This window comes from Berghia stephanieae, chromosome 4 (assembly GCF_034508935.2).
Source record: "Berghia stephanieae isolate SIO BIC M18660-M18661 chromosome 4, UCSD_Bste_1.3, whole genome shotgun sequence".
Lineage (NCBI taxonomy): Eukaryota > Metazoa > Mollusca > Gastropoda > Nudibranchia > Aeolidiidae > Berghia > Berghia stephanieae.
In genome coordinates, this window is record NC_088363.1 from 85,601,328 (window position 1) to 85,622,603 (window position 21,276).

At 35.5% G+C, this 21,276-nt stretch overlaps 1 protein-coding gene across 2 annotated transcripts; it reads left to right on the forward strand.

Annotated features, from left to right (window-relative positions):
* The first annotated feature begins 118 nt into the window (after nucleotides 1-118).
* Nucleotides 119-20,481, forward strand: LOC144971450 (glucosamine-6-phosphate deaminase 1-like). Of its 2 annotated transcripts, XM_078912366.1 has the most exons (7): nucleotides 119-177; nucleotides 850-1,029; nucleotides 2,520-2,650; nucleotides 3,722-3,823; nucleotides 14,921-15,103; nucleotides 17,244-17,428; nucleotides 18,938-20,481. In XM_078912366.1, the coding sequence occupies exons 3-7, from the start codon at nucleotides 2,527-2,529 to the stop codon at nucleotides 19,157-19,159; spliced, it is 816 nt and encodes a 271-aa protein (XP_078768492.1). In that variant the 5' UTR covers nucleotides 119-177; nucleotides 850-1,029; nucleotides 2,520-2,526; the 3' UTR covers nucleotides 19,160-20,481. The 2 variants fall into 2 exon arrangements, with proteins under 2 accessions (XP_078768492.1, XP_078768493.1); XM_078912367.1 differs by lacking the exon at nucleotides 119-177 and having other exon boundaries at nucleotides 855-887.
* The last annotated feature ends 795 nt before the right edge of the window (nucleotides 20,482-21,276 follow it).

Consider the following 21,276-nt stretch of genomic DNA (forward strand, 5'->3'; position numbering starts at 1 on the left):
CGTGCTTTACGGCGTCGTCACTTAATTAGTGAGTGAGGGGGCGAATAACAGGGGGAAAAAAAACCCCAAAACAACAGCTCGAAGGCTCGAAAATAAGTTGGGGCTTGCCGCTCGAGCTGCGATCGAATAAATGCAAACGAAACGAATATCCCAACACTACAAAATTGCCACTTGTCAGCAGGGTTGCCAGTTTGGCATTTTAAATGCCAGATTCCAAAAATCTGGCATTTTTGAAAACCGTTTGGCATTAGAAAAAATCATTTGGCATTTGGCATTTTCATTTGGCATTTTCTTTTCTTGTATATTATACTTCAAATGACACCTTTTCTTAATTATTTCTAAACGCGTAAAAACAAATCTCTTCACATCGCAAAACTTTGCTATTAAAACTGTGATGGATATTGTTTCTAATTTTTTTCTCTATAACTTCTTTGGACTCTGCACTTGAACCAGATTCAACAAAAAACATCATAAGAAACACGAAACAGTAAGTTTTCTTAATTGTCAATAATTATTTAACTGTTTACGTATTTACCTTTCATGTTAATGTATTTCTTTTTCATTCTTAAAATCCAACCGTGGTGTAGTGGTTTAGCACTTCACTTAGTAGTCAGTAGGTAAAAAATTACCCCAACAGGAAATTTAGTATAATTAAAAAAAAAAAAAAGAAAAAGAAAAGAAAACACGCAAGCCACCAGGATATGATAGTAAATTGTCTATCAAAAGTGAGTAGTTTTCTTAGTGGGGGTGGGAGTCAACAGACTTTGGCATTTTTTGGAGTGTTTTGGCATTTTTTGAGTCTTCCCCTGGCATTTTGTTGAAAAATAATCTGGCAACCCTGCTTGTCAGTGTTGAAACCCACCTGGATAAATTCCTTATCTTCTTATGTAGGCTAAATATATATTCATCAATAATAATATCAATCGACCTGTACTTATTTTGATTCAACCTAGGTTTCCTGTTTATCTTTTTTTTTTCTTCGGCGTGAGATGAAATTGCTCATTTTGCGTAGAAATAGAAAATAATAAGGTAAATGTTATCCAAATTTTAATGTCAAATATTATTAATGTCTTGTCTATAGTACAGATTGAGTTCGTACGTGAATATAAATTGTTGTTCAGGCTTGTCTTTGCACCTGGCTGCGGTCTAGCTTCGATGTGGAAACTTTCGATAAAAAATATATTATACACCGGGGATAACCATCCATTTTACATTTCAGTTAATAGCAGGCAAACGAGCAGCATGTCATTCCATATTACTCTATTACTAGATACAACTAAGATACAAATGGTTGTGACCTCAAGCCTCATGCAAAGTCAAAGTCAAGGCCAGAGCACAACCAAGCCGAGGTCAAGAGAATATTTTCACAGAAATAAGACCAACCCCCGTGCGTGTTGGTCATCTGCATAAAACCTCAGAAAATTTGTAGATTTTTAAAATTACTAATTTTCCTCAATTTTCAATGGGTTTGTTTAAAACAAATAAAAAACAACAACGAAAAAATAAGTAAAAAAAAAAAATAACGCCTCTTTCTAAATATCTTTTCGAAAATAATCTGATGAAGAGATGAGCTTAAGCTGAGAAAATTGGTTCTCAACTTTTTAAATATCCCCAAGGGTTGAAACTTTAACGCATTTTCAATACAGGCATTTACCACCAAAACAGACAGGGGTGGTTGGTCAGGCATAAATGAGATCTGTTGCTGTTGCCCAACTATGAGAGTTTTTTTTTTACTATTTGGAAATAATCAAAACAAACGTAACACAGAAATTCTTCAAGCCGATCTAGATAGCTTACACTTCTGGGAAATAGAAAATAGCATTGAATTCCATCCTCAGAGGTGTCAGGTTCTAAAATTCACAAACAACTGGAAGATCATGGCATTCAGCAAACAAAATACATAACACCGCACAAGAAGAAATAAGCAAGGCAAAATATCTTGGCGTAGCAATAACTAACAAACTAAATTGGACAGATCATGTTACAAACATATACAAAAAATGCAAACTCTACTTTAGGCTTTCTCAGAAGAAACTTATACGATGGCAAGAGGGAAAGAAAATTAAAGTGCTACAAAGCCTTTGTTAGGCCTACACCAGAATATAGTAAATCTGTCTGGGACACTCACCACAAATCAGAAATCCAAGACATCGAACAAATACAAAACAGAGCAGTGAAATTTATATATCAAAATGACAAAAATAAGAAGCACGATACTGATTTAGATCTTGAACTGCTATACAACAGAGAAGATAGCGTGGTTAAGTGACAATATTTTATAAAGGCCTAAACAGCCAACTGAAATTACCCCTCAGTGATATTCAACAAAATAAGAGGAAGTCATCCACTTGTAGCCTACTCGTTCATAACATCAACATTGAGACAGGTGAATAGTCTCACATCTCCAAAAAAAAAGAAAAATACTGTAGTCTGTGTAATCTTCAAAATTGAATTTTCATTCAGTTTGCAATTTAAATTTTTTTTCTATTACGCATAACTTTTTTCTTCCTTTGAAACAGCAAGACAATGAGGCTAGTTATATTAGACCAGTACAGTGATGTCTCTGAGTGGAGTGCCAAATATGTACGCAGGAGAATTATTGAATACAACCCTGGACCCGACAGATACTTTACCTTAGGTTTACCTACAGGTGAGCAAAAAATAACTTTTTGAAAAAAAATTGTATGAAATCAACCCACTTAATCTTAATGCCAAATCTCTACTGTGAATGCATCGCATCATCACTACCATCATTGCAGCAACCACCAACACATCACCATCACTACATCTACTCCTACAACAACCACCACCAGATAATCATCACTACCATGTTTACTATAACCATCATTTGTTGTTGTTATTATTATTATTATTATTATTATTATTATTATTATTATTATTATTATTATTATTATTAATGTTATTATTGTTATTATTATCATTTTGTGATTATTATTGTCATCATCATCGTTGTCATTATTATTATGATTATTATTATTATTATTATGAAGAGAACTATCGGTAGAGACTTATTTTTTATGATATTATAAGTAAAACAGAGGTTTGGGTCATTTGACCGAACTTTGGACTGGTAGGGTTAGATAACCCCAGTATTCTTCTTCTCCCCTCCCTCATCCTCCTCTTCCTCGTGAAATAAATGACATGAAAATATTTAAAGCTTAGAGAAATAATTTATATTTCTTATTATCACGATCAATTAAAATCAAAACAAATGAATACTAAAAAAAAATCAAGAGAAAACAGGAATACAAGACAATATATTTTACAGTGATGATAATCTTCCTCGGAATTCCGGGATTTTAGTATTTAATCAGAAATTTTCAGCTGTTTTTGCGTGTCATTTTCCACTAAGTGGTAGTTCAGTTGAAAAATCACCATTATGTTTTGTGTCATTTTTTGACACCTCTGCTCAGCTGCATGATTTTTGGTGACACTCCCATGCCCATGACATTCGTCTAAGACACATTGGCGCCAAATGTGAAAAGTGACACAATACCCATGATGGCCTTGGATGAAAAGATGATTGAAAGGGAAGAGGATGGAGCAAAAGGGTGTAAATATAGATTGTCCATTTTTTTGACAAATTGTCATGATCATCACTGATTTTTTTTAATAAATGAAAAAAGGAACCCAAAATCGAAGGTCTTGAAATTAACCCTGCCTTATCTTTTGCATGTTATTTTCTTTTCTTTTTTTTCAGGTAGCACCCCACTTGGAATGTATCGTAAGCTGATTGAGTTCCACAAAGCTGGTATACTCTCCTTTAAATATGTCAAAACCTTCAATATGGATGAATATGTCTGTGAGTTCACTTCCCGCCCACTGCTTATTTCCATCCCTCCCACTCTTTCACTCTCTCTCTCTCTCTCTCTCCTTCCTCTCTCCTTTTCTCCTCTCTCCTCTCTCTCTCTCTCTCCTCTCTCTCTCTCTCTCCTCTCTCCTCTCTCTTCTCTCTCTCTCTCTCTTTCTCTTCTCTCTCTCTCTCTCTCTCTCTCCTCCTCTTCTCTTCTTCTCTTCTCTCTCTCTCTCCTCCTCTCTCTCTCCTCTCTCTCTCTTCTCTCTCTCCTTCTCTCTTCTTCTCTCTCTCCTCTCTCCTCTCTCTCTCTCTCTCTCTCTCTATCTGTCCTCTCTGTCCTCTCTCTCCTCCTCTCTCTCTCTCTCTCTCTCTCTCTCTCTCTCTCGTCTGTCTTCTCTCTCTCTTCTCTTCTCTCTCTCTCTCTCTCTCTCTCTCTCTCTCTCTCTCTCTCTCTCTCTCTCTCCTCTCTCTCTCTCTCTCTCTCTCTCCTCTCTCTCTCTCCTCTTCTCTCTCTTCTTCTCTCGTCTCCCTTCTCGTCTCTCTCTCTCTCTCTCTCTCTTCTCTCCTCTCTCTCTCTCCTCTTCTCTCTCTCTCTCTCCTCTCCTCTTCATCTCTCATCTCTATATATATATATATATATATATATATATATATATATATATATATATATATATATATATATATATATAATATAATACACACATATATTTTAGAATCTTTTTTCCTAAGACTGTTCAACAAAGACTTCTTTTGATATGTAAAATTGACACTCTAGATATTTTATTTGAATAATTTTTCAAGAGCGAAGAAAATGTTATTATATTGTGATTGTGTAATTTTTCTCATCTTAACGTTTAAGTACCCTCAGAAAAATATATTTAATTAAAATATTTATAGTGTAAATAATGGAACTGCAGAGAGAAGGAATATTGCCCGTTGAATAAACAATGTTAAGAATCAAGTCTAATATGCCAAGCCACAGTCACCGAATATAAAACACACAAGCAGGAAAAATATGTAGGACTAACGGAAAATAATTTCAAAACCAGATACAAGCTCCATACCTCAACCTTTAGAAACAAAAACAAAAAAAATCTACAAAGCTATGCGAACATATTTGGAAATTAAAAGACAACAAGCTAGACCACAGCACATCATGGAAAATTTTATCTAAAACAACACAATACACATCATCGTCAAAACAATGTAGTTTATGCCTGAAATAAAAATACACTATCATCAAACATCCTCTTGAGGCCACACTCAACACTAAAAAAGAAATATACAACCATTGTTCTCATGAGGGAAACATCTATTAATCAATTTTGAATATCTGGAATCAAGACAACCACAACAACTTGTGACTCATGTCCCACACAGTCCAGATGATGGCCGTAAGGGCCTGAAACACTCATGTAGACTTCAATATCGTAAAAAAATATCTAAATAATAATTTGCTCCATTGTTGCTATTAATATGTCGAGCACTCTTTGTACAGTCCATGCCGCCTTTAAGCATTATCATTGGGAAAAAGCTTAGGCACGCTTAATGCCGAAGCGTGCTTGAGTTCGAAGTAAACGTAATCCAATGATTACCATGAATGAAATTTCATGACTTATTTCACTTTGTTGGTTATTCATGGTTCTGCAACACCATGTGATGCTGCTGCATTATTTATCGTTACCTGTCGTAGTGGGGTTTTGTTTGGGTTTGTTTTTGTTTTGTTTTTCTTTAATTTCATTTTTATTTTCATAAGTCATTATGGTAAAAATAAAATAAAAACACTCAATATGAAAAAAAAAAAAAGGAAAATGCATCGGTTACAAATGACAGAGGCATAAAGTGTCCTTATGATATTGACACTGGTTTTAAAAAACTGTGAGAATATTACAGATTGTCCAGAAATAAACCTCAAAACGATTTGATAGTATAATCTAGACAACAGTATTCTGCAAGAGGTGAATGGTTTAAATAATATGAAACTTGTGTGGTTAATCTAAATCATATTTTCTGTCGTTTGTTTTGTTGTGTGGTTATTTTCAGTTCAATTTATGCATGTTTTAACAACTTTAACGGAAGCAAGTGTATTGATCACATGACTTGATTCATCCGTTGACTATGGCAAATTATGATTAAGGTTAAAGTTCAAATGGAAAACGAAATAAAACGAAATTGAAACCCAATGTGGCTAGTAAAGGACTAAATTTCGACACTCCACATAAGAATGGACCCAGATCAGGACAAATAATCTCATCCCATTAACCCAGCCAAGAAGGGGTTGAAGGTCAATCTTACAATTTCATGGTGCTTGCAGGGTGTGCCAAGGTGTTACTTCATTTATTTTTACCAACTTTAAGTACATTCAAGCTTATATCCCAAGTATGATAATGTCAAAAATGATAACTCTTAATCTTCAGTCCCGTTGACTACATTATAACCGAGGTGTTTAATTTTTCATTTCTATAAATAAATATTTTCTAGCACATGATTTTCATACTCCAATAAGTTTTTCTAGTCTTGTAATTCATGCCTTTTCTAGTGGTAGTTGCATATGCAATGCATGCTAATAAACATTTTAGTCACTGCATTTATATAATTCCTAAATATTTACAGTATTGAATTAACACTTACCAGGTTGGATTTAACTGTATATTCATCTCACAAGTGTACGTACTATCTTTTGATACAATTATTATGCAGATTGAATCTAGAATAATTTACTAAACTGCACTCTTTTTGTTCTGATACTGCGTATTGTGAGCATTGCACAGTTTCTAGCACTGTGTTTATTTTATTTTAAGACATTTTAATCATATAATATTTTTTTCTAACATAGTATTGACTTCATCTGTATTATAACACAGCAGGAAAACACAAGATTGAATGAAATGCACATCTACTACCACTTTTACTACTACTACCATCCATCTTCTATATTTCATATTATACACGAATATCATTACCACGGCTACTTCTACTATTACTACTACTACTACTACTACCACTATTACTACTACTACTACCACTATTACTACTACTACTACTACTACTACTACTACTACTACTACTACTACTACTACTACTACTACTACTACTACTACTACTACTACTACTACTACTACTACTACTACTACTACTACTACTACTACTACTACTACTACTACTACTACCACTATTACTACTACTACTACTACTACCACTATTACTACTACTACTACTACTACTACTACCACTATTACTACTACTACTACTACTACTACTACTACTACTACTACTACTACTACCACTATTACTACTACTACTACTACTTCTACCACTATTACTACTACTACTACCACTATTACTACTACTACTACTACTACTACTACTACTACTACTACTACTACTACTACTACTACTACTACTACTACTACTACCACTATTACTACTACTACTACTACTACCACTATTACTACTACTACTACTACTACTACTACTACTACTACTACTACTACTACTACTACTACCATCACAATTACTACTACTACTACTACTACTACTACTACCACTACATTACTACATACTACTACTACTACCACTATCTACTAACTACTACTACTATTACTACCACATATCTACTACTACTACTACTACTACTACTAACTACTACTACTACTACTACTACTACTACTACTACTATACTACTACACTAACTACTACACTACTACTACTACTACTACTACTACTACTACTACTACTACACTTACATATACTACTACTACTACTACTACTACTACTACCACTATTACCACTACTACACTACTACTACTACTATACTACTACTACTACTACTACTACTACTACTACTACTACTACTACTACTACTACTACTACTACTACTACTACTACTACTACTACTACTACTACTACTACTACTACTACTACTACTACTACTACTACTACTACTACTACCACTACTACTACCACTATTACTACTACTACTACTACTACTACCACTATTACTACTACTACTACTACTACTACTACTACTTCTACTACTACTACTACTACTACTACTACTACTACTACTACTACTACTACTACTGCTGCTACTGCTAGCTACTCTACTGCTCTGCTACTATTACTACTACTACTACTACTACTACTACTACTACACTACTACTACTACTACTACTACTACTACTACTACTACTACTACACTACATACACTATACTACTACTACTAACTACTACTACTACTACTACTACTACTACTATACACTACTACACATATACTACTATACTACCACTATAATACACTACTACTACTACTACTACTAATACTACTACTTACTCTACTATACTACTACTACTACTACTACTACACTACTAACTACTACTACTACTACTAAATACTACCACTATTAATACTACTACTACTACTATACTTACTATATACTACTACTACGATATAATACTCTACTACTAACTTATACTTACTATACATACTACTACTACTTACTTACTAATACTACTTATACTACTACTACATAGTTACACTACAGTCAGTCCACTCCGGATAATCACAACTCAACTAATCGCAACTTTCGGTTATTCACAATGTTTCCCAAGAAACAGAATTAATTCTATATAAATGTTATATAAAACTGGTTAATTGCAACTAACTTTAGTTAATCACAACAATTTTTTATCTCAAAATGTGGCAAATTCAAGAATTCAAACAAACAAAATTTCATGATTAAATTTCATCATGGGTGAAATCATGACAGGTTGAAGAATTGAGTGTGGGTGGGGATATGTAATGCTTCATTAGTGTGTCATCATTCCATGAGAGACAAAAGAGGGTGGGGCTTTACAGCATGGGGTTATGAGGTCATCGTTGACCATTAGATAGGAGGCGAAGGGGTTGGGCCTAGTCTAGACAACAGTTAGACAATAACAGTTGTAAGGAGAGACTGATTGATATCCTTTGTTTTGGGATTGACAGATGGGTTTATTGAGAGCTTATTGCCTCTCATCACAGCTAGTCTCTTTGATCCTTACAGTCAACAGAATAGAAGTTTATCCAATCTGAATAAGATGCTGGCTTGGATCAAAGCTGCTTTTGCTCGTCAAATTCTATACAGGGGTGCCATATGGTTTTTGTTTCAAATTGTTCAGTCTGTGGTAGACTAAGAACAGTATTTACAACAACTGGTTCGAGTTTACCATGTGTGGTATGAAACTGATAAGTGATCATATCAAATTTGCTATAAAAACTCATAACAAGTGGTGATGAAAATAGTTTCCCATCATTTTATCTGAAAGCAACCAAAGAGACCACAGCTTGGCGAAAAAAAAAAAGAAAAATAGTTTGGCGCTGACCATGAGTTTTAATTCTCTGTTTTCATCTGGCACGTCTCCATACCCTTTTTTTCTCATCATTATTGATACAAATGCCCGCTCCACACTTTTTATGAATTTTATTCAACCCAATATTGGAGCTACTCCATGTGTGTCCTATTTGTATAAATGTTACCATGTCTTGTTTCATTCAGAGAAGTGTGGATAGCTTCATTTGCTCGCCCAGTATAGAAAGATCGCGGGGTTCATTAGCCAGCTCGTTGTGGTCCCCACATTAGATGAGAGTAGAGGGGAGCGTGATTGGTACTAAGTTTGAAAGCCATATTTGTGTGGCTGCCGGATAGCTCAGTCGGTTGTGCGACCGCTTGCTGTCCTCCCTCTCTTTGCCAGGCGGAGGGTGTCGTGTCAGTTGGATCCTGAATTTGGCACCGACCCCGTGACTTTTTATTCTTTATTTTCATCTGGCACTTCTTCATACCCTATTTTTCTCTACTTTGTAGTTGCAGACTTAAATTTCATGAAAAACTCATGAGTTCAAGAGAAACATACTAAAAAGAAATGTAAACTAATATTATTGTTACTCTTGATTGCTTCACTTTGTTGACTGAGTAGTTGATGGTGTTTCTACACAGATTAATGTGCCTAATTAAAAGGAAAACTAGCATTAGTTACTAATTCTCTTGTCATCTATGCTGTTCACTGTCTGCGACTGTTTATTTCGATTCTGTCATTAAAGCTACGTGCTCTTGTGCTATAATAATAATAATAAATGGCATTTATATAGCGCTTTACCCCGTTGTCACAGGCTCTAAGCGCTTTACAGTGATATAAAACAAAACATATTACAGTGAGACAAGTGTGAAGGAAACGTGATACGAATTCAATTCAACAACAACAAAATATGAAAATAATATTGCAACATTATGACGTAAAAAGATAAAACTTTAAGCGAGATTTGAACGTTGTCAACGAATCCGAGCATCTCACGTGTGACGGGAGAGAGTTCCAAAAATGGGGGGCCGAAAATTGAAAAGACTGTTCACCTATTTTACGCAATGGCTTAGGTTTGACAAGGATTGATTGGTCATTGCTTGACCTCAAGTTTCTATTGGGGACATATATGTTTAGAAGGTCTTTAATATAGGAGGGACTGTTCGTGCTTAGAGATTTGTAGACAACAGTACAAATCTTATAGGCAACTCTTTTTTCAACAGGAAGCCAATGTAACTCACGGAGAAGAAGAGTTGCTGACGGGTATTTTTTGTTATTGCGTACAATGAGCCTGGCTGCGTTATTTTGAGCAACCTGAAGTTTGCTAATTTTGTCTTTAGTTAAATTCGCCCAAAGGGAGTTACAATAGTCCAATTTAGATAAAACCAAGGAATTAATTAAAAGTTCTGTTATATGCTTCGGTATTAAATTACGAATTTTGCTTATTTTTTTCATTTCTATGTACATAGATTGTATGGTGTTATTCACGTGGCTTGTCATGGAAAGATCTTTATCAATGATGACGCCAAGGTTTTTTGCTTTATTTGAAAATTCTATTGTGCTATTTCCGAGAGTAATTAGTGATTTATTTGCCTGTTTAAGGATACTCGGTCTTCCACACATTAAAATCTCAGTTTTACTATCATTTAATTTTAACTTATTGTGGTACATCCAAGATTTAATCTCATTAAAACAGCTCGTAATTCGTTGTATTAAGAACTGTAAATTACTAAGGGGTGCTGAATCATATATTTGCGTATCATCTGCATAAAAATGATAACTCAGATTGAATCTGGATATCACACTAGAAAGGGGCTGCATATATACAGTAAAAAGGACAGGGCCAAGAACAGAGCCTTGTGGCACTCCAAAATTTAGTAAAACTTGTTCTGACTGAACACCATTCACCACGACAGTCTGCCATCGATCCTGTAAATATGATGTAAACCATTTAAGGGCAATTCCTTTTATGCCGAACATATTTTCTAGTCTTCTTAACAAATGTCATGGTCAATGGTGTCAAAGGCAGCTGAAAGATCTAAAAGGCATAATACATTGATATTGTTAGCATCAGCATTACATAACAAGTCATTAAAGATTTTAAGAAGCGCCGTTTCAGTACTGTGTTGATGTTTGTAGGCTGACTGAAAGGGTTGTTCCAAACTGTTGTTCTTAAGATGAGATGTTAATTGTGTAAGAACTACCTTCTCCAAAAGTTTTGACAAAAAAGGTAAATTTGATACAGGACGATAATTGTTTAATATATTGTGGTCCAGTGATGGTTTCTTCAGGACGAGGGCACTTTTAAAGCACGATGGAACTTCGCCAGTCAGTATGGATGTATTTATGATTGATGTAATGGATGGTAATAATGTATCGATGGAGCTGGCCAAAAGCTGTGCTGGTAGGGGATCAAGGTCGCAGGATTTAATGGGGGCTTTTTTTATCAACTCGTTTATGAAACTAGGTGAAACTGGTTGGAACTTGTCTAAAGGGGTACCACAGAATGTATTTGTATCTATAAATGGTTCATGCCGATCTAGTTCTGAACGAATGTTATGGATTTTGTCTTTAAAAAAGTTGACAAATGTGTCTGGCAAGTCTCTTTGATTGGTTGTAGATGGTAATGAAGTGCATCTTTCACGTCCAAGTAGATCATTGCAGATGTTAAATAATTGTTTACAAGATTTAGAAGTTTCAAATTTTGAAAGAAAATACGTGGTCTTTGCCTTTTTTATTGTTGTCTTCCAGGCACGAAATGCGCTCTTGAATATTTCACGATGAATCATGAGGCCTGAGGTTTTCAGCAGTCTTTCTGCTCTCCGACACTTCGTTTTAGCTTCTTTAACGTCCGACGTATACCACGGAGCATACTTGCGGTTGGTGACGGTCCTTGTTTGGAATGGCGCATGTTTGTCAAGCGTTTCAATGAGACAACTATTCCACTGGTCTGGAGAAATAATTGAATTCTTAGTAAGTTTTGTTTCTAAATCGCCTCTGAAATTGTCCAAATTAATGCCTTTAATGTTTCTGGTTGATGTGGTGGTGGTTTCTTGGCATGGTTTTGAAACGTCAAGATTGAAAGAAATGAGGGAGTGGTCCGAAAAGGGGAGATAATCGACGGTGGCGTTGGTTTTTTGGAACTCTGAATTTTCTACAATTACCCAATCTAAAATATGACCAGCAGAGTGGGTTGGCGTTGTTACGATCTGGCACATGTTGTTCTCTGATAATGACTCGTGCAATTTGGCGGTGTCTGTGACGTTGTCGAAGCGAAAATTAAAGTCTCCGAGTATAATTGAATGGCCAGGACGCGTGTGTTGCAAAGTTAGCATCTCGTTGATTTCCTTCCTAACATCAGGTAATTTTATTTTGTTTTTCTTGTTTGCTGGCGGTCGGTAGATGCAGTTGAAGTTGTATCTTGTATTCTGGAGGGATAATCTAAGATCAATGGCCTCCATTGTTTTGCAGCGCATTTCGATGATTTCCACATGTTTACATAATTTTGTTTTATAAAATACGCCAATGCCACCCCCTCGCTGATCTTTCCTTGGATACGATCTAAATTGGTACCCAGGGGGTGTCATAGCTTTTTCAACTGGGTCGTCTTCAGACTGTGAGAGCCATGTCTCTACTATAAATAGAATATCGAAGTTCTTCTCCGTTAATAAATCGTTTAATTCTTCGGTTTTGTTACGGCAGGACTGTGCATTCAGAAGACCAATAACAATGTTATTGTTGTCGTTTGTGAAACTGTATGTGGTTGGTACAGTTACAAGTGTTGGTGGTGGACGGGGGTTTGTGTGGGGGCGGGGTGGACGACGAGTTGTTACCATTGAGATGTTATGTTGTTTCCGTTTGCCTCCCCGAGGCCTGTACTTATTAATATTAGTGTAAAAAATCGGATCACTTGAGCTAAAAATCGCAGCTGGAATGTGACGTTGTTTACGTTTACCGCCTCGAGGCCTGTTGTAAAAATCAGATGTTGAATAAAAGTGTTCACAATTATTAAAATAATGATGGTGGTAAATCACGGCTAAAAATAAGGTGAACAATGTTCGTAAGAGTGCGGCGGCCATTAAGTGACTGTGTAAAAATCTTTTAAAACTTACAGTTTCCATGATAAAATACAGAATTATACAGTAGTCCTTTCTTAAGAATTGATAAAAACTATACAATAAGAAACAGTATGACACTCAGCTTCGAATTGGAAGGTGCTGGATGTGAGTCCTGCATTGAGCGGCGCATAGTTGAATCCTTGGAAAAAGCTCTTTACTCACATTCTCTCACTGTACTTAGGTGTAAAATGAGTACCTGACTTTTAACAGTGTTGTATCTGTTGGATAAAATTGTCATATCATCTAACAGGCATCATATCTCGTCCGACATGTTAAGTGTTGCTATTGGAAAGGGACCCCTTGTAAATTATTTGAGCATGTTTAGTGGATATAGCACTATATAGAAGCTCAAGTTTTCATTCCTATTTTCTTTTCTTTGGAATTTACCTGGAATTGTGGATAAATTTTATTAAAGTATAATTTACGTCTCCATAACTTGAAAAAAAAAATTCTTTAAAAAAAAATTGATACATTCTTATGTTCTCAAAATTTATGAAAGATTCAGTTCATGGCTCACAGTTCTGACTTGTTGAGCAATGATAAAGATGTGAAGAATGAATAAAACTGATTGCTGTTGGAAATTATAATTGTTGTTAGGTTAGGTATAAATTAAGGCTTTAAGGATATCATATACTTTTAGGAGTGCTTTTAATTAATTTTGACAATTTATAGTTTTGAAAGTCTGTGCCTATAGCTGTAATTACTTTATCAATAGAATAGAAACAGTTTTGAGCATTGTTTTTAAAAAATCATCTTTTCTACTTCTACATTGAGGCACCTAGTAATAACACTTGTCATTTTAATCGCATTGTCCATTATCTCTTTTCTCTTTTTTCCGGCACTCATTTGTTTTATAAGTCACATCTACGGTTTGACAAAAAATTTCAGTCAATTTTTTGTTGAGCCCACAGGTCTTCTACTTTGACTACAATTACTACTACAACTACTACTACTGCTACTACTACTACTACCCCACAACGACCACCACATCATCATCACTACGATAACCACCACCACTACATCTTCACAAACATAACTACTACAAACACCAGCACCACGTCAACGTCACTACCACTACAACAACCACCACCACCGCATCATCATCACTACCACCACTGCTACAACAATCACCACCACATCATCATCACTACCTCTCTGACAACAATCACTATCACATCATCATCATTACATTACCATAACTACAACCACCACCACATCATCATTACTACCAATACCACTACAACTACCACATCTTCATCATCATCATCATCATCATCATCATCACTGCCCCTGTTACTACAACCACTGCCAAAACATCATGGTTACTACCACTACTACTACCATCACCACCACCATTACAACATCATCCTCACTAACACAACTATTACAACCACTGCCACCACATAAACACTATCACATCTACTACAGCCACCACCCACACATCATCATCAATACTACCACTAAAACCACGACCACCACATCATCACTACCACCACTACTACTACAATCGCAACCACATCATTATCACTACCTCTACAACTGCTACCACCACCACTACATCATTATCACTTTCACTACTATATTGTGTCATAATAAGGGTAATGATTATAATGAAAACTGATACTATAAATTTGACTATTTTTGAAACCAGGTTTACCAAGAGAACATCCAGAGAGCTATCATTCCTTTATGTGGAACAATTTCTTCAAACACGTTGACATTGAACCTACAAATGTTCACCTCCTTGATGGAAATGCTTCAAACTTGGAAGAAGAATGTCAAAACTTTGAAAAGAAAATATCCGATGCTGGTGGAATTCGTTTATTCATCGGAGGTCTGTTGTACTTTTATGATTTATGTAAATTTACCTTCTAGAATTTATTTAACAGCAAATCACTCCATCCATGTTATACTTATCCAATGCGTCTTTAATTCTTTTTTGAAAATTCTAAGTTGAAAACTGGATAGTGGATAGTGTGACTGGACACTCTCTCTCTCTCTCTCTCTCTCTCTCTCTGGGTGGGGATCCTGACCTCCCATAGTGGTCAGGGAGGTACGTGCTGTGTCTTCTATCCCCCCAACCCGTTTTCCAATTGTTTCCTGTCGTTGTCTTGGAATGAGATTACTTGGTTTTGTCCTGGCATTCCTTGGCTGGGAGGGAAACAGTCGAATGTATAGTTATAGTTTTGGAAGATGATATTTTTTTCCTTGTAAATCATCTCTCTGTTTAGTTTACATATTATATTATATGATTTGTAAACATTTGAGTGTATTCATCTTAGACGGGACCTGTGCTTGTGTCTGGATGAGACTTATAGGTGATCTCAAACTAAGTACATTGATGGTATGCTCTTGGAATCTACATCTGATCCCTATTTGTTCCCAGTTCAACTTTTTCTTACTTTCTCTTGGGTGCTTTAATTGTAATTCTATAACTTTTTACTATCCCATTTTCTTCCTTTCTACTGGCGCTGATATAACCTAAATGTGTTGCAAGCGCCATAAACTTAAAAACAACAAACAACAAACATCTCTCTTTCTCTCTCTCTCTCTCTCTCTCTCTCTCTCTCTCTCTCTCTCTCTCTCTCTTCTCTCTCTCTCTCTCTCTCTCTCTCTCTCTCTCTCTCTCTCTCTCTCTCTCTCTCTCTCTCTCTCTCTCTCTCTCTCTCTCTCTCTCTCTCTCTCAGCCACGAGGAGAGTGCCATGCCATGCCAATTCTGCAGTTGTTAAAAACGCAGTATGTGCAATGCCAACCAAATAGCCCATAGTTCTTTTTACAAATTCAGCAGAATTAGATCGTCAGTTTGGCTTTTTGACACCGTGATATCTTTATTCTCTGATTTTATCAGACACTTCTCTATATCTTATATTTCTCATCGCTATCGATATAAGTGCCTGCTCCACACCTTTTTCTGTTTTTAATCAACCCAATATCGGAGATATTCCATGTGTGTCCTATTTGTTTATATGCGCAGGTCTTGTTTTGTACAGAGAAGAGAGCATAACTTTTGGAAATTCTGTAATTTTCAAAGTCAAATATAATAGAACTTCTTTGTTGTACACTTTCTCTAGGTCGCCTTAGAGGTAACTTACATGAGAAAATGTTTTATCTTCATTTGATTTGTTATGTATTCAATCATTTTTAGCATGAAGGTTGATGTTACATATTGCATAGTAGTATATAATACTTGTAGTGTGTATTTATTATGAACTTAAACTTTTATTTTCTATTGTTTTTGTTTTTTGCTGAAGAAGGTTTTGAGCCTGAAACGTCTTGTGTTTGTATTTTGTTCTTTTTCCAAGCTGTTTTATTCATTTTTGTTCAGGACTTTTGCTTATGGGTTGTACTATAAGGAAAGAGTTGCTCCCTTTTATTAATAGCCAGTTGATTTTAGTTACTGATGATGATGATGATGATGATGATGATGATGACCAAGATGACCAAGATGATGATGACCAAGATGATGATGATATAAATGATAGTAATTTGTTAACAATGATAATAATAATATTATTATTAATAATAATAGTAACATTTTTTTACAACTAACTCAGTCCTGGGCCCAGAAATGTGTATACACTCTCAAATAATTAGGATTTTTTTTTGGTACTATAAAATAAGGACCTGCTTATTTTGTATTATAAATGATTTGGGGAAACTGACAGGATTTGACTATTCAATTGACGTGTTATATCTGTGTTGTGTTTATTAATTAATCCATATTTTGTCCTGTTGGTCTATTTTCGCATGTTCAAAAATTTCAGACATTTTTTTCACCAATCATTTACAGGCCTGATATAGGGAATTTTATTTATTTATTTATTTTACTATCAAACTGCTTCTCAGTTCAAGCTTTTCATAATTGTTCACATTCAATCTGAACAATTGTTATAACAATTGTTATGTTGTGATCCATCAAAGACGCTGCTGCTGCTGACAAATATGGAATTTAATATATTGACATTTTTTCCAGGTATCGGTCCTGATGGACACATTGCCTTCAATGAACCAGGGTCCAGTCTGGTATCAAGAACAAGAGTTAAAACTCTTGCTAGAGATACCATCCTGGCCAATGCCAGATTCTTTGATAACGATCTCACCAAAGTTCCCACACAAGCTTTAACAGTTGGTGTTGGTACTGTAATGGATGCTGATGAGGTTTGTAACAATATTACTCTCAGTGTTAGTGTTAGGAACAATGACTGTTGGAAGATGAAGACATTTTATCATCTAATCTAATTAATTGTAATTTGGCCAAATGTCACTGGAACTTCTGTAAGATTTCAGTTTTCTATTATCTATTATCTCCCCTGAAATTATGAGTATATGTTCGAAAGTGTTTATGCTGTTTTAATATTACAAATTACAATTTGTCAATGTATGCTGAATGGGTAGGATCTTCTGACCTCCCATAGTAGGCATGAGATCACTTGCTGTGTCGAGCAGGAGGTCATGCTGTATCTTCTATCTCCTTATATCTGTTTTCCGAGTTGCTTCCTGTCTTTGTCTTGGAATGGGATTACTTAGTTTTGTCCCAGCCCTGGCTGGGGTCCTTGACTGGGAGGGAAGCAGTAAAAAATAGGCACATAGATGGATTGATCATTGAATCTTCTGTTCCGTATTTAAATCAGTCCCCTCTGGTTTGCTTTTTCTTTGAGGCTTTCAACTTTGCCTCCATCATCTTCCTTTTTACCGGTGCTGAAGTGATCTATTATAGTCTTTAGCACAGTAAAACCCTTAACAACAAACAAAACCAAAAACAAATTATGTTTACTGAGAGTTTATTGTTTTTAGTAATATCACCATTTCAATTTTTTTGTTTTTTGTTCTTCCATTTATTCAGAATCTTGCCTCTTTACAATTAACAATTTTGTTCATGATTATGTTTTTATTTTTAAAATCCACTAAACTGGAAATTATACTTTTTTGAAAGAATAACTAAACAGCAAAATTTCTTCAAACATTGAGAGAGAGCTTAAATTTTGGTCCAAATGCAACATTTTCCCGAAATTATCTTTGAAAAGAAAGATGTATGTCAGATCAGATAGAATGACATCTTGGGATGTGACTGTTGACCTCCCTTGAGGGGCATGATGGTCACTATTGCTATGTCTCTTATCCCCCTATATCTGTTTCCCTTTCCATGTTGCTCTCATCTTTGTTCAAGATTGGCATTGCTGTTTTCCCTTGTCCTAGCGGAGAGGGAGACTGTCAAATGTACAATTCCTTACTTTGAGAGATTATATTTTTTCCTTTGTATATTATCTCTATGTGGTGTACTATTATAGTTTTTAGTTTAAAAAAAATTTGTACTTTGTTAACATTTGGGGGTATCCTTCATGACGAGATGCTTTGCTTTTGCCTGGATGAGACATTTTTAGGTATTGTCAAATTAGGCACATTGATTATGAAATCTTCTGTTTCTTATACGAACCAGTTTCCTTTGTCTTACTGTTTCGTTGTTATCTTCAGATCTACAACTTTCATTCTATCACATTCCCATTTACTTGCTCTGAAATGACCTACAAGTGTTGCAAGCACCGTATAACCTCTAAAACCATAAAAAACAAACAAATTACACCTTTGTGACATTCAACTAAGGATGATAATTCCACATTGAAATGGTTTCCTATATTATGACAGTTGTTTTTTTTTTATTCAATATAGGTCATGATTCTCATTACTGGGGCCCACAAGGCCTTTGCACTTCACAAAGCCATCGAAGAGGGAGTCAGTCATATGTGGACTGTGTCAGCCTTCCAACAACATCCGCGGACAATATTCATATGTGATGAAGATGCCACAATGGAGCTGAAGGTGAAGACAGTCAAGTATTTCAAAGAACTGATGAGTCTTCACAACAAGATGATAGAAGAACCAGCTGTTTAAAATTTATAAGATTAAGGATCAATAATTTTGGTGACCGAAATTAAAGAAAATTTTATAATTTATTGTGTGTTGTACAATTTTATTTGCACAACCACTGTAATGTGATGATCTTCTGATAGATTGCATTTAGAATGTACCTACTTCTGTTTTTTTATTAGAGGTAGTCTCCTTCTCTTACCTCATCTGGGCATTAAATTAGGATAGAAAATCGTTTGACTTGGTTTTGTTGTTGTTCTTATTGCTGCTGCTGCTCTTGTTGCTGTTTCATTTTTTTTTTTCAGCTAGAGGCAGTAGGTAAAGAACCCCCCCCCCCCCCCCCCACGAATTGTTTGGCCCCCCTGGGCTGGTGCTAGGGGAGGGATTTGTATATCAGTCCACCTTTTTTGTCTCTCCTTTCTTTTTACGTTATTGGTCCTTTCCATATAGCCTTAACATTTTCATTTACGTCCTTGCTGAAAGTGAGATAGTCAAATGAGCCTGAATTTCAGTTTGACAACATTATAGCAACGTTCACTATTTCACAATGGAGCAGAAACACACAATTGAAAGTTGTCATATACAGTATAGGCATGTAACATATTATGATAGGTATCTCAGATGAAGCATAATGCTGTCTGTGTCGATGCTTAATACAATCAATGCCTTTCTTTTCCTAATATGTGAACTTGTCTCATGCATCTATAGTCGGTTTCAAAAGGGGTGGTTGCCTCTTTTACCTTCCCAAATATAACACCATCCTCACAGGGCATGGGTGGAGCTAATGTTTTGTCCATATAATTGACGGTGCATTGTTTTGATATAGGTGTTGACAACTATGTGCGGCTAGCTGACATGGCTCAGAGTGTCTCTAGTTAATACCAAATCTTTAAAGTATGATGTCACTGCAGTTTTCATTGGCATGATTGGATGACAACAGATACCTGTACTGTCATGCATGCCAGGGTAATGGGACGATTTTAGTGGCAATGGACATTTCCTGATTAGAGAGGTTCCAGTGTTGTTTTTTTTTTGTTTTGTGATGGTCCACAATCTAAAAAGGACAGGCTATACAAAAATTAATTTATTATCCTCATAGTTTTTGGGGTCTAGCTGGTTCATAAACTGAAGGGGTGGTGCAGTGTATATGTCATTGTTTAGTATTCTCGGTTAGGATCTGGTATTTGTCTTTGGTAATAATTTCCCTTTGAAATCTACATCAGTTCTTTGCTTCAATAGATCTGCTTTGTTTTATTTTTTTCTTTGGTGCTTTAAAGATTGCATATATTATCCACAGTAAACTTCATGCTTAAGTGCTTTGCAATTCCAAAAAAAAAAAAAGAAAAGATTTTTAACTCTCCCGATGACAGACATTTACATGCAACCGATGTGACGTTAGGACTATTCTCTGTCAAAGAGAAGGCTGCTTTCTGGAAAGTCCAAATTCTGATGAAGTGTAGAAAATTTTTTCAAAATACATTTCTAAGGGCCTAATCACAGACTTGAGCCATGAGACATCATTAAAGTTGTGTTTTTGGTCCAAGCCATGAGACATCATTAAAGTTGTGTTTTTGGTCCAAGCCATGAGACATCATTAAAGTTTTGTTTTTGGTCCAATATCAGTATCAGTTTTTCAGATTTTTCGGTCAACAACTCAGCACTGCACTGACCCACATATAGTCTTAATGTTTTGACCATCTCATCAACTTTCGTTTTTTTCTAATGCTGATATATATGACAATGACCTTAATGTGCTAAACTGCTAAAAAAAACAAAAAACTGCAGATAACAACGATTCAGGAATGGGATCTATGATGGTCAGAGAGGTCAATCTGACTGGGTCTTCCATTCCCCTATAATATCTGTTTTCATTTTTTTCATATTGCTTTCTGCCTTTGGTTTGGAATGAGAATACTTGGCTTTGCCATGGCCCTGCAGAATCCTTGACTAAGAGGGAAACGGTCAACAAATGTATAGTATTCGATTTAGGAGATGTGTTATTTTTCTTGTATATCATCTCTCTATTATGTTTTATATATTTCTTTTTGAATTTAATATTTTTTAGCATTTAAGTGGTCAGTAGTCTCCATTTATAAACACTCCTCAAGGATCCAAGCTGAGTGTTTATAACGGGATTGTGC

Coding starts and splice junctions, on each gene's coding strand:
- LOC144971450 (XM_078912366.1), top strand. CDS start 2,527: ATGAGGCTAGTTATATTAGACCAGTACAGTGATGTCTCTGAGTGGAGT. Junction 3,824..14,920: donor CAATATGGATGAATATGTCT/GTGAGTTCACTT, acceptor TTTTGAAACCAG/GTTTACCAAGAGAACATCCA. Junction 15,104..17,243: donor AATTCGTTTATTCATCGGAG/GTCTGTTGTACT, acceptor CATTTTTTCCAG/GTATCGGTCCTGATGGACAC.